The sequence below is a fragment of the Magnolia sinica genome, chromosome 7 (assembly GCF_029962835.1).
Source record: "Magnolia sinica isolate HGM2019 chromosome 7, MsV1, whole genome shotgun sequence".
Taxonomy (NCBI): Eukaryota; Viridiplantae; Streptophyta; class Magnoliopsida; order Magnoliales; family Magnoliaceae; genus Magnolia; species Magnolia sinica.
This window is the reverse complement of record NC_080579.1, coordinates 55,389,291-55,407,998: the sequence shown is the minus strand read 5'-3', so window position 1 is coordinate 55,407,998 and position 18,708 is coordinate 55,389,291. Positions and strand designations below refer to the sequence as shown.

The 18,708-nt window shown below is 42.2% G+C and overlaps 2 protein-coding genes and 1 long non-coding RNA gene across 3 annotated transcripts; 2 read left to right on the top strand and 1 right to left on the bottom strand.

The window, feature by feature from the left end:
* Positions 1–766: 766 nt before the first annotated feature.
* Positions 767–8,027, top strand: LOC131250635 (putative receptor-like protein kinase At3g47110). Its single transcript, XM_058250919.1, has 2 exons — positions 767–863; positions 6,847–8,027. Exons 1-2 carry the CDS (start codon positions 767–769, stop codon positions 8,025–8,027), a joined length of 1,278 nt encoding a protein of 425 aa, XP_058106902.1.
* Positions 8,028–8,143: 116 nt separating this feature from the next.
* On the top strand, positions 8,144–11,682 carry LOC131250634 (probable LRR receptor-like serine/threonine-protein kinase At3g47570). Its single transcript, XM_058250918.1, has 2 exons — positions 8,144–8,447; positions 11,306–11,682. Exons 1-2 carry the CDS (start codon positions 8,144–8,146, stop codon positions 11,680–11,682), a joined length of 681 nt encoding a protein of 226 aa, XP_058106901.1.
* A 1,793-nt stretch (positions 11,683–13,475) lies between these two features.
* Positions 13,476–14,688, bottom strand: LOC131251364 (uncharacterized). The gene is made up of 2 exons (XR_009173778.1): positions 14,657–14,688; positions 13,476–13,845 (listed from the first exon to the last, which is right to left on the bottom strand). It is a non-coding gene; the product is annotated as an uncharacterized LOC131251364 (long non-coding RNA).
* Between the last annotated feature and the right edge of the window lie 4,020 nt (positions 14,689–18,708).

Genomic DNA, 18,708 nt, shown 5'->3' with positions numbered 1-18,708 from the left:
GTCCTTTGGAGTAACCAATGCACCCACGGTCTTCATGTAGTTGATGAACGAGATCTTTCATCCATATCTCGATCAGTTTGTGGTGGTCTTCATCGACGACATTCTGATATATTAAAGGACTCATGAGGACCATATGCAACATCTAGAAATCGCTTTGTAGACCCTCCATGCCCACCAGCTATATGCGAACCTGGAGAAGTGTGAGTTCTGGCAAGAGGAGGTGAGATTCATCGGTCACGTAGTGACGAGGGAGGGTGTCGCAGTGGACCCCTCGAAGGTTGAGGAAGTGCGTCAGTGGGGCCAGCCCACGACTGCGTCCGAGATCCACAGTTTCCTTGGTTTAGCAGGATATTATCAGCGTTTCATTAAGGGCTTCTCCCGTATTGTAGCCCCGTTGACCAGGTTGACTCGGAAGGGCCCAGAGTTTATTTGGAGTGACGCCTGTGAGCAAGCATTTATGAAGCTGAAAGACCGTCTGACGTTCGCTCCTATCCTCACTCTTCCCTCTGGGAGTGATGGATTCGTGGTATTTACTGATGCTTCGCGTATTGGATTGGGTGCTGTCCTGATGCAGCACGACAGACCTGTAGCATTTGCGTCTCGTCAGCTCAAGGTTCATGAGCTGAACTACCCCATGCACGATTTGGAGCTGGCAGCAGTTGTCTTCGCATTGAAGGTGTGGAGACACTATCTCTATGGGGTTAGGTTCGAGCTCTTCTCCGACCACAAGAGCTTGAAGTATCTATTCTCTCAGTCCAAGCTGAACATGAGACAGAGACGCTTGATGGAGCTTTTAAAGGACTATGATTTTGACCTCCAGTACCATCCAGACAAGGCAAATATAGTGGCGGATGCCCTCAACCGTCAGCCACGAGGCTTGGTGGCACATATGGTGATTCAAGAGTGGAGGATGCTCGAGGATATAGCAGAGTACGACTTCAACTTTGGTTTGCAGTCTTCTATCGTTCAGCATTCGAGCCTGTCGATTCAACCCTCTCTTGTGGCAAGGGTGATCGAGGCTCAGCAGACAGATGAGTCGTTACAGGATTACCGAGTAGAGGCAGCATCTGAGAGTCAGACAGATTGGCAGATTGGTGCTGATGGTGGACTTCGCTTTAGAGGCCAATTGTATGTCCCGGATATTCTTGAGTTGCGTAGAGGTCTTATGACCGAGGCACATCGATCGCGGTTTTCTATCTACCCTGGCTCGACGAAGATGTACCGTGATATGAGGCGACAGTATTTTTGGGCGGGGATGAAGCGCCAGATCACCAGTTTCGTGGCCGAGTGTGACACATGCCAGCGTGTCAAGGCCAATCATCAGAGACCCCCTGGTGTATTGCAGCCATTGAGCGTCCCGACATGGAAGTGGGAGCACGTATCTACAGATTTCATTATGGGTTTGCCGAGGACTCAGCGTGGTCATGACGCCATCTGGGTTGTCGTGGATCACCTAACGAAGTCGGCACACTTTCTTGAGATTCGTACGACTTGGCCTTTGGACCGGCTTGCGAGGTTATTCATTGAGGAGATTGTGAGACTGCACAGCGTACCAGTCTCGATCATTTCTGACCGAGATCCGAGGTTCACGTCTCAGTTTTGGAGGAGCTTTCAGAGAGCTATAGCACTGAGTTGCAACTCAGTACCGCATATCATCCGTAAACCGATGGCCAGACCGAGAAGGTCAACCAGATCCTTGAGGATATGCTTCGGGCTTGCGTGATTGACTTCGGTGGTAGCTGGGATGAGCATCTGCGATTGGCTGAGTTCGCATACAACAACAGCTATTAGGCGACCATTGGCATAGCTCCTTTTGAGGCATTATATGGCAGACCGTGTAGATCTCCGAGTTGTTGGACCGAGGTTGGAGAGCGGCGTCTCCTAGGTCCCGAGCTTGTGCAGGAGACATCAAAGGTTATTGATATCATCAGGCAAAGGATGCGCATAGCTCAGAGCCGGCAGAAGAGTTTTACTGATCGCCCGCGTCGTCCCTTGGAGTTTGATATAGGAGACCACGTGTATCTCAAGGTCTCGCCCATGAAGGGCGTAGTTCGATTTGGAGCGATGGGCAAGCTTGCCCCGAGATTCATAGGACCTTTCGAGATCACTGAGCGCATTGGCGCTGTGGCCTATCGGCTTACCTTACCATCTCAGTTGTCTGGCGTCCACAACGTTTTTCACATCTCTATGTTAAGGAAGTGTGGTTCAGACATCGTTCTTGTTATTAATAGGCAGCCATTGGAGGTTAATGAGGACACTTCTTACATCGAGCAGCCAGTTCATATCCTTGATCAGAAGGAGCAGGTCCTCCGAACCAAGGTCATCCCCTTGGTGAAGGTTCAATGGGGTCACTATTCCGTTGATGAGACATCTTGGGAGCGCGAGGCCAAGATTCGAGAGCGCTATCTTCATCTCTTTGATGATTGATTGTGTATTGTATCCTATATGTTGTCTTCGATTTGATACGATTATGCCTTGCTTCCTCTTCTATTATGACTTATGTTTTCTTGCGATGATTGTGTAAATTTCGAGGATGAAATTTTTATTTGGAGGGGAGAGCTGTAAGACCCGTGTCCTAGTCCGTACTGTTCCGTTAGCTTCCACGGTCATTCCAGTCAAATTCTGACAACCTTCGCATTGTATCCGATGTTTGCGAGCAATCCTAAGCCAGGCCCTGCACTCCGACATCGGCTCGATCTGAAACTTGTATCATAGCGACTGCTCATCGCCACGGTTTCAACGCCGTGACTTGCGCACTGAACCGATACCCAGGCTAGGAGATGTAGGCCAGCGTTTGTTTCAAAGAAACGCCGCACGTTACGAATTACGAGAGAATCTCTACGATATGTCCAATCAATCAATCAATCAATCAACGTCAAGTACAAGTTAAGTCACACCTTACCTAAGTACAACAACCCATCTCTCTTTCTCTATAAAGTCAACTCTCTCTCTCTCTTCACCCATTCATCTTTTCCTAAAATTTCAACCCAACCCATACCTTTCCCTACATCACCCATCACCCATCACACCTCACCCATCCATATCACTCCCATCCTATCACTCTCTCTCTCATTTCTTAAATCTCTCAAGCAACATCCCACGCCCAAGCTTCCTCTCTCCCAAACCACAAGTGTGGCCCACCCTCTCATCTTTTATCCACACCATCAATCTTCCATCAACCTCCATCAAAACGCAAGCTAAGGAGCATTGGAGTCTAAGAGACCAAGAAGAAGGAAGATAAGGTGGGTGATCTACCGTTGTTTTCAATTTTAAGGGCCACTTGTTGTGGGACCCACTTGATGTATGAGTTGTATCAATGGAGGGCCCATAGTGGCGAGCTCCCTCCTCTCTATCACTGTATCTCTCTTTTTCTCTCTCTCTCTCTCTTTCCTCTCCCTAGAATGAAGTGGGCCTCACCAAATCATGTTAAATCCACTCCATTCATCAATGGTGTGGCCCACCACATCTTAGGCGAAATCCATCGTCCATTTTGGGATGGTGGAAAGTTCCACATGTTATATAGTATATTATATTTATTTTTATAATAATATATATATATATATATATATATATATACATGGTGGTGGGCCATGTACATGTGGGACCCACCATGGTGCATGTGTTGTAGCAACACTGTCCAGCATCCGGGGACGTTGGACGTGTAACCGTGGACAGGAGAGGCTGACATGGAGTGTGTACACTGATGTAGGTGTGTACCAAGAAAAAAAAAAGAAAAGGGAAGGAAGGTTGCTTTTGGGATGGGTCACGCATGCAGGCCCCACCTTGATGTATGGGACTGATCCACACCGTCTATCCCACTACCCAGATTATTTTAATTGTTGAGCCAAAATTTGAGACCAATATGATAATCATGCGGGCCATACCATATGAAATAGTAATTGTTACCGTTATAAAACCCACTCGATGATTTTACCCCCGAAACATACCCAATATTGGGCTTGTTTCGTCAATATTGAGCCATGGGATGCAATGGCCAGGACGGATTTTCCTGATGCGGGCCCCACATGGGAAAAACCGCGGAATTCCTTTTTTAAAAAAAAAAGTTAAGGCAGCAACATCTGCTGCTGTAGCTGTCACAGCGCACGCACGCAGCGTGCTGGCGGGCGGACGACCGGCTGGGCCTCACGGCTCCAGCTGTGGGCCCCCATCGTGATGCGTTTCGAACATCCACTCCATGCGTTTGATGGGTCCCCACAGACCAGACGTCCACCTCAAAAATCAGCCTTATATGGAACTCAGGCGAGCCACACCATCTAAAATCATGTGAAGACTTGCCTAAACATATAAAAATACTTGGTGGGGCTTACCTGAAATTTGGATGCCGCTGAAACTTGGTCTGAACCTTCAACCAAGTGGGACACACATAATGGGTGGGCTGGATTTGGGAACCACATTTGGTGGGCCCATTTTTCCCAGGTCCACGTGACCTTTTAAATAGGTTGGATGCAAATAAACATCACCGTGGGCCCCCCTGGCCGTGTGACCTTATAAACAACTTGGGTGGAAAGTAAGCATTGCAGTGGGCCCCAGTCCAGTGGGCCCTACCCCAGGTCCACGTGACCCTTTAAATCGGGTGGTGTGGCAAATAAATATTACAGTGGGCCCAGGTCACGTGTGACCTTATCAAAAGGTTGGGTAGCAAATAAATATTACAGTGGGCCCTACCTTGGTCCACGTGGTTTTATGAACTGTTGGGTGGAAAATAAACATTATGTTGGGCCCTAAGTTGGGAGGAAAATAAACATTATATTGGGCCCTAGGCTGGGTGGAGAATAAACATTATGGTGAGTCCTACTTAGAACCCACCTATGTATGTATTGTAATCCACACCCTCCATTAGTGTGGGCTCCATTATGATGCATGTGTTTCATCCAACTGTCCAACCGTTTTGGAGATAATTTAAGGCCCATTGTTGAGGCCTATCTTGATGTATTGGTGGTCCTTGTTGAGGCTCACCTTGATTTGTATTAGGCCCATTTGATGTACTGGAGGCCCATGGGTCAAGGCCCAATAGGACGTAGATAAGGCCCATTGTAGTGTGATTCCACTATGATATATATATTGATTTTATGGTGGGCTATACCTTGGGAGCAATGATGGTTTGATGTCCACATTGTGAAGATGATGTTGGTTAAATGTCTGCATTGTCACTCTCACCCTGAGGCCCATTAATAGGCCCATACCTGTAGCATATAGTCCGTCTAGGCCCATATTCGTTTTGATCAGAACCCATCACCACATAACATGCTTAGTATAGATTCATGATTCATGATCATACGCATCATATGTATGCCTGATATGAGAAGTGATTGATCATAGCATATGCCTTCGGGCAGATCGTTTATGGGCTCCCGGATAGGCAGAGTCGCCCCACATGAGCACTCAGTACGCGCAGGATTGTTGCATGTTTAGTAGGGTGATTCATGCACTTGCATTTGTGTGATCATGATTATTGTATGCCCTAGCAACATCAGGGGCATAGCCGCCACAGACTCATCGTGGGTGGCTGGGTTGGATACCGGAAATGTTTGGTTATAGTATACGGGCGCCATAGATGTCCCTGGTGAAAATTTTTAAACCCGATGGTACCAGAGGATGACTCCAATGTCGAGACCGAGTGGATATATGAGCGCACGAGGGCCGAATACCAGGAGGCCGCGTCTCCCACTGTGTCGTGGTCAGTTGGAAAGGGGTGTGGCCTTACTCGCCCGAGGGTAGGGGGCAATACTAGGCTGAGTTTGACCAGCTCGTGAATGGGTCCGCTATCGACGTGCCAGATAGGTATTGACAGACTATTGGTTAGGCGGATAGTGAAGTTTCTTACGCTCATTTGGACTGTGCGGCTTGGAAAGCAGCAGTGCCTCTTGGAGTGTACTAAACCCCGGTGATTATCCAGAATGAGAACTGTACTGATACATGATGAGGATTGGCATGCTTGAGTTGCATCTCGCATCGTATGGCCGTATTATGGCCGATAGCATTCATATCTTGCACCGCATAGCCTTGGTACGACTGATCGAATTCTTATACTCATCACCATGATTCCACATTACTCTGACCTTACATTCTGAGCACGCTTATATTGTGCACACACTTACACCACCCTCTAAGCTTTTTATAAGCTTATGCACGATTGATGCATGCAGGTGACGCTAGGACGCAGCCATAGCCTAGTAGCAGCAGAAGAGTGCAGATGAGCTTTGGAGTTTCTATCTTTAGCATTATATTGTATTTTTCCCTTTCAAACGCATTGTACTCAAAAGTTTTTAAACATAATGGAGTTTGTGGTGGTGTTCTTGTGGTTATTGTTCATGGGTATGCTTTTGGTTATGCTCATTATGAATCAGACTGATGATTATAAATCCTCCTTGTAGTATCCCAGGATCGGAACCTGGTGAATGGGTGCCGGGATCCGAGAATGGGGTTCTACGGAGGCTGTCGCCGCCGGATTCAGCGATCGGGAATTTTGTGAGCCCGGTTTTCGAGTTCGGGGCGTGACACGGGCAATAAGCTCACTGAAGAGCTTCCAGTGGACATTGGTCTCCGGCTTCCCAACCTAAAGGAACTATATATGTCTGGAAATGAGTTCAACGGGCCCATTCCAAGTTCCTTATCCACCATCTCCGGAATTGAATATCTCTACTTATCAAGAAATAACTTCCGTGGTTCAATTCCTTCACTTGGAAAGATGACTAATCTTCTCGAGTTGAATCTAGCCAACAACGATCTCATTTCCACCACGGATCTCATCGGTCGTTTTTTCAATTCTCTTACAAACTGCACCAATTTGGAGTGTGTTCTCGTTGACAACCAACCGTTTAGCAGGCCAGCTCCCAACTTCAACCGGGAATCTCTCTGCCCATCTCCAAGATTTTAGTGTGGATAACAATCTCTTTTCAGGTTCCTTCCCACATGGCGTCCACAACTACCGCAACCTAACAATCCTAGATCTGCAACAAAACTCCTTCACGGGAAGCATCCCCAACTCCATTGGCCTACTCCGCAAACTGCAGAAATTCTCCCTCCAAGAAAACAGCTTTGCCGGAGAAATACCAGACATTTTCAGCAATCTTACACAGTTGTATCGGCTCAATTTAAGTGATAACCAGTTCTATGGCAGGATTCCGCAGAGCATAGGTGACTGTCAGCATCTGGGACTGTTGGATATCTCTGGCAACAAGCTCACAGGATACATACCCAAAGAGTTCTTCAATCTCCCAGATTTAACCTTCAACTTGAGCTTAGCTAGGAACTTTCTTAATGGTCCCCTGCCAATGGAAGTGGGTCAGCTGAACATGCTCGGTTTCATGGACATCTCTGAGAATGAGCTATCAGGGACTATTCCTGTCTCCATTGGTGACTGTTCCAGCTTACGAGGTCTGAATATAGCCAGGAATCGATTCGAAGGCCTGATCCCAGAATCATTTGGCCGATTAGGAAGCCTGGAGAGCTTGGACCTTTCATTTAAAAATCTATCTGGACAGATCCCAATTGGCTTAGAGAAGCTCGGGTTTCTGCAGAACCTGAATTTGTCCTTCAACAATCTCCAAGCAAAGGTGCCAGTTGAAGGGGTTTTCCGAATCATCGGCTGGGAATCATTGCAAGGAAATAAGGAGCTCTGTGGTGACATAAAGGATACACAGAAGAAGTTGAGGCTGCCTGCATGCAGCAAGAATGGGTCTTCTTCTCTTAAGCTCAAAATTGCTGTTCCAATTGCTAGCTCTGTGGCACTTTTATGTGTTCTCTTCTGTTTAATATCTATAGCGAATTCAAGGAAACGGAAAAGCAATATTGAAAGAAGTTCCTGGCATGCTTCCTTCAAAGGTCGACGTAGGAAGATACCATACCAAGATATTTTATCTGCAACAAACAATTTCGACTCGAGGAATTTGATAGGTGAGGGAGGCTTCAGCTCGGTTTATAAAGGAATTATTGGTGGTGAATATGAAATAACCACCACCGTTGCCATTAAGGTGTTTGACCTGAAAAAAAAGCAAAGCTTCTAAGAGCTTTGCATTAAAATGCAAGACTCTTAAGGAACATCAGGCATCGAAACCTGGTCAAGGTCATCACGTCCTGCTCAAGCATCGACCACAATGGAGCCGAATTTAAAGCTCTTGTTATGGACTTCATGTCCAATGGCAGTCTGGAGGAGTGGCTGCATCCAAAGGAAAGCACGAGTATGATGAGATTGAATCTGCTTCAGAGACTGAACATCAGTATAGATGTAGCTGCCGCCATGGACTATCTACACCATGATTGTGACCCACCTGTGGCCCACTGTGATCTGAAACCCAGCAATGTGCTCTTGGATGATGAGATGACTGCTAGTGTTGGGGACTTTGGATTGGCCAGACTTCTCTTTCCTTCAGAGAACCAGAGTAGCACAGTCGAACTAAAGGGATCCATTGGCTATATTGCCCCAGGTATCATTCCTAACTCCATTGATTTTGTAGATATAAAACATGTTAAGATTGAACCAGTCTGATTTTGGGCCTGTTTTTAAAATCAGGTTGAGTTTGGATCCACATCCTCAAACCATTTAGATAAAGGGTCCAATTGGATCGTGTATCAGGTACCCATATAAATAGTATAATATTATATATGGTGCATCAGGTACCCATATAAATAGTAATATTATATATGATAGTATTATGGTTACAATGCCTGAGACCTGTAAATAAGCTTATTCTATATAGGTCATATGGCCCCCAAAAATTAGGTTGATCCAACCATCATGTCAGCCATTAAATGAAATTGAAGATTTCCATGGTTGTCCATGTTTACTATGATGTGATGTATCTAATGATTGTAAAAGTTTAATATTATTTGGAGTATCCCATCATCATGGGTGGAACTCTGGTAATTCATGAGTTGGATAACATATAAACAATGTGGTGAAGCATAATGAAGAACCATGAGAAAACCTCCAATTTCATTTCATGTGCTGGGACGTGATGGGTAGATTGGTATGATTTTTGGGATGTCCAACTTTGAAGATGGGGTAACCCGTTAAACTTTTTTGGATTTCATAAACACACTCGAGTTCAACTCACTCGCAATAGAAGAACTTTACCCTAAAAGGACTTGCCCCATCTCTACAATGTGTATGGCATTTAGGAGTAGTTTTAAAATGGTCCATAAATCAGTCTAGGAGGAAATCGGTAAAGGATTTTTCCTAAGCATGCATACCCATATAAAGTTGGCATTTACAGTGAGGAGAAGATGAAATGGCTTCTAACCTAAACATGGAAGAGCAATCTCCTATGCCTACAGGCACCTGGTGGGATTATGTTACAACTTACAACCGACATTTTCCAAAGAATGGATTCAATAGTGGATGTCGCCCATGTTTTAGAAATAACAACTATAAAGAAACAGTTGTAGACCTGACGGGTACACTACGAACGCAAGTATGAGAGGATCCAAGCCTAGCTAGGAAGTCAAATATGAGAGGATCCAAGCCTAGCTAGGACGTCAAATATGGTACCTGGACTAGGGTATGACCTGACATATCCAGAAATCGGTAGACCGGATACTGGTTCAGACCAGGCCCATTGACTACTTCAGGTTAGGCTCGGACTGGAATATCACGCCCGAGGGCTGTGCCTTAGCATATAATTCAAGCCCAAAAATTAATGCTCCTGGGCTTGAGCATGCTTAGGATTTTTTCACATTTCCTGGTTAGTTTCATTGCTTATAGTGTATCATGCTTTGAAACTGAAAAATTAAACGCTAAACTCAGCTCAACTCAAAATCCAGCCATGCCAAGTAGACTCGAGGGCTCGAATAAGCAGACTTGATGAAATTCTGGTGGGCCATAGCAAAAGGAAATAGTTTCCTGCCTAGATTTGCATTTCTCTTTTCTATTACCCACCAGAGTTTTGTATCGGGCTGAAAGTTGGGCATATAAAGTTTCAAGGGGTTATGCATCATCTAGACTGTTCAGATTTTGTACCCAAAACATTTGCACAAAAGTGCACACGGTGTGCACGCAAGAAGGTGCCTAGGTGAGTTTGAGCTGTGTGAGCCCCACCGTGATGTATGTTGAACATCTGCCCCATTAGTCAGATGCACCATTACATGGTGGGCCACAGGCTTAAAAATCAAGTCAATCCATGACTTGGTTGGGCCACACCACATACAACACTTGAGAGGAGTTACCCTCCCATTAAAACCTTCATAATCATTTATTAGGCCCATCGAGATGTGGTACACAAATCCAGCCTATCTATTATGTGTGTCACACTTGGATGAGAGGTCAGACCAATTTCAACCTCATCCAAAACTCAGGTGGGCCCCACCAAGTGCATTTATATATTTTAAGCATGTCTTTACATGGTTTTAGATGGTATGGCCCACCTGAGTTCTGTATAGGGCTGATTTTTGGGATTTCCCATAACCTAAAGGGGACCCATTAAATGCACAACGTTGATTTTTGACACACAACTCGACCTCAGCTCAACCTTATAGTACCATCTATGTATATATCTCAAGTGCTGTTAAGAAACTAACAAACTAACCAACTAACAGACCACTATTATAATATATCTCAACAGCTAATTAAGAAATCAAAGAGCTAGTTTTAGGGAATCATCCACTTAGAAATTTTTGTTAAACATAACAATAAAAATTCTCCTAAAAAGAACCAGGACTATCAATTTCTGTATGGCCATCCTCAACAAAAATGTGCATGGGGTTTTTGGCACCATTTCATGCTAGTATGTCCAAAGCTCATTGATCCAAATGATTAATCTTTTGTCATCGACCTAGATGATGTATAAGTACAACCTAGAAATCTTCATGCTGGAAGATCCTATACATAAATCTTTAGCCTTATTTTTATATTTTAGCCATTTTTGTTTTTTTTTTTTTCCTTTTAATCATTTATTTATAGTACATTAGTCTAAAAACCAACCTCTACCAAGATTTTCACACTCTGAGGCCATTAGATAAAAGGCCTAGATCGTGCACACAAGTGTGATATTTCAAAGCGAAGGCATAGAAGGTTTTTAATCCATTATCACCGTAGAAGCTGTGGACAGGATCCTTGTGTGTTTCCGAAAACCGCAATAATCAGCATGGGAATTGCAGAAAGAATCCGAAGTATTTGTTTTATGTCATCATACGGTTCAAACTAATCAGAAACTAACTTATATATATATATATATATATATATATATATATATATATATATATATATATATATATGGTATAGGCAGCAAAGCATCGACAAGTGGAGATGTTTATAGTTATGGAATACTATTGTTGGAGATTTTCACAGGCAAGAAGCCCATGGATGACATGTCCAAGGATGGATTAAACCTGAATAAATTTGCAACTGCAGTGTTTGAGAATCGTGTTGTGGAAATTGTTGATCTGAGCCTGCTGGAAAATGATGATGACTCTGAGAGAAGTAACAGCACTAGCAGCAACACCAACACAAACAGCAATGATCGTATTACTGGTGGAAGTCATGGAAACACAGACAATGAGACAGAAATAGATTGGCAGAGTAGAAAAGAAGTGTGTTTGGAAGCTCTGATAAGAATCGGTCTTTCATGTGCGGCATATTCACCGAAGGATCGTCCCAGAATGAGAGAAATTCTAATTAAAATGCACGACATAAAAGAATCATTGTTTCAGTTTGGAGGGAAATGATTTTCTTTCATGATCAATTCTTATCATGATAGTAATTTGTGGTGGATCAAGACAGCCTTAGTTTTAGGTTAATAGCTTTAAGAGAGTCTTTTTATCTTGTGGAGTTTCCTCCTAAATAATACGACGATGACAACGAAATTGTGTGGCTTTTCTTTTATTATTGATTATGCAAAATTCTAAAACTTGTGTTAATATATGAAAGTTTGGATGGCAAATCAACATTACGGTGGAGAGTAGGATGTTTTCAACGATAGGCTTTAAATCCTCTTTCATGCGGTTTGTGTTATACTTGAGCCTTCGATCTGCCCTGCGCGGATTGGGTACTACCCACATCAGGACCTCGCTAGAGATGGATGGTCATGTCAGGGCCTCTGTGGGGCCCACCGTGACCTATGTGTTTTATCCACACTGTCCATCTACTTCAACAGATAATTTTTGAGGCCGTGATTCCAAAAAGGAGGTAGATCGAAGCCTTAAGTCGAACACACCACATGAAGCAGTGGGGATTTAAAGACCACCGTTGAAATCTTCTTTGGGGCACAGAAGTGTTGGATCAAGCTTATATTTATGTTCTCCCTTAATACACGTCTATGTGACCTTGTGAATCAGTTGGATGGAAAATAAAAACATCACGGTGGGCCGAAGGATGTTTTCAATGGGAGGCTTTAAATCCCCACCGTTTCATGTGGTGTGGTCCATATGAGCTTTCGATCTGCCTCCATTTTGGGCATATGCCCTAAAATGATCAGTCAAAGTAGATGGATGGTGTGGATAAAACATATAGATAATGGTGAGCCCTACACAGCCCTAACATGACCGTCCCTCTGTAGCGAGGTCCTGGTGGGGTAGTTCCCAATCCGCCCTTCAGAAAGGGATTAAGCTTCCGGCACCACTAATGTTCAACGGTAGTCATACAATCTTCACTATTTCCTGTCGTGTGACTCACATGAGCTTTGGATTGCCTCTTTTTTTTTTTTTTTCTTAGCACATGCCGTAAAATAAACTTAGCAAAACAGTCTGGATTCTGCAGAAAACCTCTCTTGCCTAGCAATTTGTGTCCATGGTGAGCGTTCAATTCCAACCATTTCCTTGCTGTATGGCCTCACTTGAGCGTAGATCTATGACATTTTTTAGATGCATGTCTCAAAATGAGTTGGCAAAATAGATGAACCAGGTAAATTTCTCACAAGCACCATGGTTGGCCCCACCTAGCTTCCAACCCCAGGCCACTCAGCCAAAGCGACAGCTGATCATCGGCTGGTGCCCATGTTCGAATGGCCTGACTAGGACTAGTTACTACAAGAAAACTGGCCTTTGCCGGCGACCGCTGGCAAAGACCAATAAAACCGCCGGCAAAGAGTTTGCCCGCGGTTATCTAACAGCCGGTAAAGCCTCAGTCGGTAAAGGCTTTACCGGTGGCCAGGACCTTTATTGACAGTTGTGCTTGACGCAGCTGAATCATCAGTTTTTGTTGAAAAATAGTCAAAAGCTACGAATAAAATCCGTAGCTAAATATGACTAGCCCCACAGTATGACCGTAGCCATTGGTACCATAGCCGCAGTAAATGCATAGCCTGCTAAGTGGGGTTCAGAAAATCAGTTTCACATCAGCTGATATGACAATGTTGAATTCATATCAGCTTACCCCAATAAGATATAGGGAAACTCTTACTTATTCTAGGTATATGATAGGCAATAAATAAAATTCATGGATGCCCTCCTAGGCATATACTGTAAAGAAATTGCTTCCTATTTAAGTTTTTAACTAACATACTACAGGCAGATAATGCCTATAGTGAAATAAATCAAACCTTAATTGAACAATTTCTATGAATTAAAGTACAGAACATATAACAAATATTAGCATGTGGTTACATATCAAAATATCTGAAACAAATCTTTATACACTGTATCCAAAACCTTAATGTGATTTTTCAGCTGTATCCAAAACCTTTCCAGTTTCAGCACATGATAGAATGTGAAACCATGGGTTGCTGCCAATATCTTTCCATCAGGTGAAATGCTAAGCCAGTCATAATGCAGAGTTGAGCCATTGGCATCATGGAGTAGAATGGGAAACACCTTCAAAGTCTTTGGGTCCTCATCAAGATGATAGCGAACTATTTAGGTAAAAGGAAGCCAGTGAACCAGGAAAATTTTTATCTGTCATAATAAGATTAAGAAGTGTGTGTGAGTGATCCAGGGTTCAATCCCTGGTAATGTTACTTTCCAAAAAAGAAATCTGTCATAACACATGCAAATACATCTGTCGACTGTCAATGATAAAATAAGGATTCAGATTAGATATTCAAAAGAATCCCATTCCCAGCATACCACTAAAACAAGAGCCATTGCAAGCATTTCAGTTTCTAAATAACTTAAACAATCAGAAGAAAAGAGCTTTATCAAGATCAAGAAGAGCTATCTGAAAAACTCCTGAACTCAAAATGGTTATTTAATGATCTGATAGCTATCTGAAAGTAAGGGACTCTTCTAATTGGCAATAGTTGTCCATTATCTTAATGGATAGCTTTCCTTTCTTTCAATTAATTTTCAACAAAAATTTCAGCATTCTAAAAAGATCTTGAGAGTTTCAATGGAAGATTTTCATGTGGAACAGTGGAAGCAACTCATGAGACAGTGGATTATTTGCAAAGCTATTTATTTGCCTACGAGAAAAACTCAGGTAGAGAGTGTCATTCCCTATATCAAGCATGCTCTTGACATTCTTTATGCATGTATTGTTTTATTATTGGTATGTGTGTGCACGTATTTGTTCTATTTGAGAACTTATCACCTGTTGTTGAAAAAGGAAAGAGTTGCAGCACACCAATAAAGGTCTTCCTTGAGTGCTGATTTCATGTTAGATTGCAAGATAACAACAAACTATAGAAGGCTTGCAATAGCCATTGCGTGAAGCCACACCTAGATATAAAACAGAAGGGGGGCCCAAACCCCTTCTCTATAGACATACCTCCACCGGCACACCCCTGACTTTTACAATCCACCCTCTAACAGCCCTATAGCACACAACATACAACAATAAGACAACCACCCATAAATCCATACATACAGCAAACACCAACCTTGTGAGCCCAAACATCCAGCCTCTAGTCTTCTACACAACTGCACATCAGCTAAACTACAAACATACCCACATGGTGGTGCATGATATGGAAACCTCTATAATACCTTTGAAATAGCCCATAAGTTAAAGTGGACTATGTACTCATCGCTTGTCATCAATCACGTCGAAATCACGAATTCCTCAATCGTGTAGGATTCACATCAGCTCTCGAGACCATGCTATGAAACCAAAGATATTAATCAATCATATGCTTCTTATGATTAAGAAAACTACATAAAATCAACTCAATGGGGGATTTTAAGAGGTTTAACCTCTTCCCGTTATCAGCAATGTCATCTATGAGAAAAACTACATATGAATCAGAGAATCATGTTAAATGGAACAAAGGGAAAGAGATATCAGGAGTGATAGCTTACACAAATGCATCTCAATCACAATCAAATGGTTGAGAAGATTCGTTTGGGAGAGAGTTATACTCTGTACTCAATGCCCTTGACCTACACGCAAACATAGATTTATGCATAATTGAGAAGATAATGTCATCAATTAGCTTTTGTTGCTCTAGTCTTGACTAGAAGATTGTTGGATTCTTTCCCACAATCTTTTTCTTTTCTTTGATCTAATTACATTCCCCTTTGTGGTTGCATCATCATATCATTTAACTTCACTAACTCCTAGGTAATTACAGTTTGAGCCAAATAACAGTAAAATCAAATGAAGAAACCTGTGCTCCACAGCAGGTAATATGAATCCTAAAAACAATAGTGCACTTTTCGATTAGACGGCTTAGAATGCAAGCGTTGTCATTACTAGCTAGGTTTTATTGCAATCATAGTTCCTTCTTACTATGATGCAACAACGAGCTGCATGTTCATTTTTTTCCCTACCTTCAATGTTTTGAGCTGCATTACGTGACCAAGAATACTCACGAGGTGATTAATCAACTCTTCTGATATTATTCCTTGGCTTGACTGCTGCAACCATGGAAATAGAATGCTTCAATTTCTCCCATGAACGCCATCAGTTTTTCAACGAAAACTGAAAGGAGATACAATTTCACAAATGTTACCTAGTACCAAAGGCATTATCTTTTTTTTCTTTTTTCTTTCTTTCTTTTTTTTTTTTCAATTTCTTTGTCTTTTCTCTACATCTTCTGTTTCCAAGGAAAGCAATTCTCTGTTTCCAAGGAAAGCAATTCTGCAGAATTAGATTGTTCATCTGCAAAGAATAATATATTTTCTTTAAAAACAGGGGATGTCTCATTACAAAATATGACAACTAAACATATTACTGGGTTCAAAACTCAAACCCAAAACCACATCACATTTCTCATTAGCAGGTATTGTACTGTATGCAGGCTGAGAGTTTGTATATGTGAGGCCCATGGTTCAGTGATCCACACCGTTAATATTGCTGGTCAATGTGGACGACCATGCACCAAAATGTCCCAGATGGTTAGAAATCCTAAGCCTTCAATAGGTGGACAGTACAACAACCATGTTTCAGTAGTTCTCATGGAAAACATCATAGAACAATTTTTATTATTTCCTTTCTTTTCCTTTGGATTCACATACCCAAACATGTCTTTAAGGAAGAAATACAAAAACAATTCACATTTAGCAAAAATTAAAAAAAAAAAAAAAAAAAAAAAGAAGAAGAAGAAGAAGAAGAAGAAGAAGAAAGGGCCAAATATTCTATAGCTACAATCTTCACATCTATGTGATATTTGGTGAATGGGTCATTGACAATAGGGTCCATTAAATTACATCCCAGTTTTTTTTTTTGGAAAGGTGACAATAAGTCCCATCAACTCAACAGTATGGATCAATGAACCATGGGCCTCGCTCATACAAACCAGAAACCTAAATGTACATTACAAACTCTTGGCCAATCATTCTATGACAACCCTTTCAAGGACAGCCAATTGTTCAGAGAACCCACTGAATTCATACTATAAAATCGTCAATGAAAACAGAGAATTTTGCATGAAAAAAAAGCACTAAAAAATAAACCTTTTTCTATGGCACTCTTGCTTTGCACCGAGGCCTCATCTCTTTTGGTAAGCTTCCACGACAGATTAATGTGTATGATAACCATCAATCATTTTTCAGCAATGATCCACGTCTGTAATGACCTGGAAAATTTCGTGCAAAGACCCGAGTACTATCTCAAATTCTTTAGAAGTTTAATGTGGGTTATTTAGCGCTAAACTCGATTGCTTGTGAAATTAGCATCAATGACTTTAAATTTGATCTGCAGGACTCAAAACCTGTAGAATCGTTAACGCTATGTTGCCTTGAAATCTAGGATTCAACGCTATATCCAGTTTCTCTCGAGAGCACTTAGAAACTTTGTATCGACCTGAACCGCGCGTCGAAAGTCCGATAGCGATGATCTTAGACAATTATGATCACCTGGTTGGGCTTGACCATCACCTCAAAAATCAAGTCTAAATGATGTCCTGGGTTGATTTGCTTCAGTCCGGAGTGAAGAGTTTGAGAAATGTGAGAAATTAAATATGATTTTATGAAATCTGAGTCGTGTCGCTTGCGCGAAGATTTTAAGCAATCTGACCGTTGGATTCTAACCCAATTTCACCCTCGGATCAGGGAAGATGGCCCAGGCATGTCCTACTGCCGGTGGACCTGATCGAGTTTCGGTGACCGTTGAATTGAGATTGGTCCACCACGGCTGATCTGTAAATCCGATCGGTACGAAAACTCAGACTGACCTAGATCCATGGTCAGTGAGCTTAAGTCCGACCGCACGTGAAAAAAGGACCACCAGAAGTGCTCCGTTGGATCGAAATAGACCCGGTTTGGTTATAACCTAAGTATACCTTGCCCTGGGGCTATTTTCATCAATGTTAGGCCTATATAAAGACCTTAAAACCCTCACTCTCAATTCCATATGAATTTTCTAACCCTAACTAAGAGAGAGAGAAGAAAAGAGAGAAAAAGTGAGAGAGAAGTTGGTGCATCATCTTGAGATTCTTCCTCGTTACTCTGCATCCCTAAACCGTCACTTCTGAATCGTTATTTCGGCGATTCTAAGTTCATTCTTGGGTAAATCAATCAAACCCTAGTATGTTTTAGAGCTTAAAATAGTCTAAGTGTTGATGTAGCTCATTTCTATTCATGCCTTAGGTTGTCTAGTCGCCGTTAACGAAGACTTATCGTCTGAATCAGATCGGTGTGCTTTTTCTGGTTTAAGGTGCGGACTATATTCGTATAGGTTATGGTTTTCAAGGCTTTCAATGTCGGTTAATGATTTATTATTGTTGTGGGTGTAATTTCACATGCCAAATGTGACGTTTATATTGCGTTCCTGATATATATGAGCTATATTGAGATTTGTGTATTCTATGTATATATAGAAAGTATCGTATACGTATGAAATACGAACATGTGTTTGCCATGATAAATTGTCATGTACTTGTGCTAGTTGTATGTGTGTCAACTCCTTGGCAAAAGGAATTGTCCAAATGTGTGTCATCACCAACATATGTCATGTATGTTGGAATATGTAGTCTAAGTGTTCGTAGAAATGTCTGAATGATCATGTGTGTAATATATTGTCTTGTTTACGGACGTTGAGAAGAGATTCTCAACTCTCCTATTAGTGTGTATGATTTCCTACATGCAGTTTACATTTTTTGTTGTTTAACTTCAAGTACTACTTATGTGTAAATCCATATTAAGTTGATATTCATCAAATGCTTCCATATTGTATGATTAGAATTGTTGTTCAATTACTGTTCTAAATTGTAATATGAATATCTATTATAATTGAATGTGTTTGGGACTATGAAATAGTCCAGGGAATCGGTAATAGACCTTGAGTTCGTGGCCAAGGTTGTTTTCGCCACGTAGGACGTGTTTGACGAACCCGAGTCGTATTAGGGTTGTCGGCAGTGGTTTGGCCACACGGAGTATTTG

Excerpts from the sequence above, each read along its gene's own strand:
- LOC131250635 (XM_058250919.1), top strand. The coding sequence starts at position 767 with ATGAGACAGAGACGCTTGATGGAGCTTTTAAAGGACTATGATTTTGAC. Across the intron at positions 864-6,846 it reads AGTGGCGGATGCCCTCAACC|GCCAGCTCCCAACTTCAACC; the intron begins GTCAGCCACGAG and ends ACCGTTTAGCAG.
- LOC131250634 (XM_058250918.1), top strand. The coding sequence starts at position 8,144 with ATGGACTTCATGTCCAATGGCAGTCTGGAGGAGTGGCTGCATCCAAAG. Across the intron at positions 8,448-11,305 it reads CATTGGCTATATTGCCCCAG|GCAAGAAGCCCATGGATGAC; the intron begins GTATCATTCCTA and ends AGATTTTCACAG.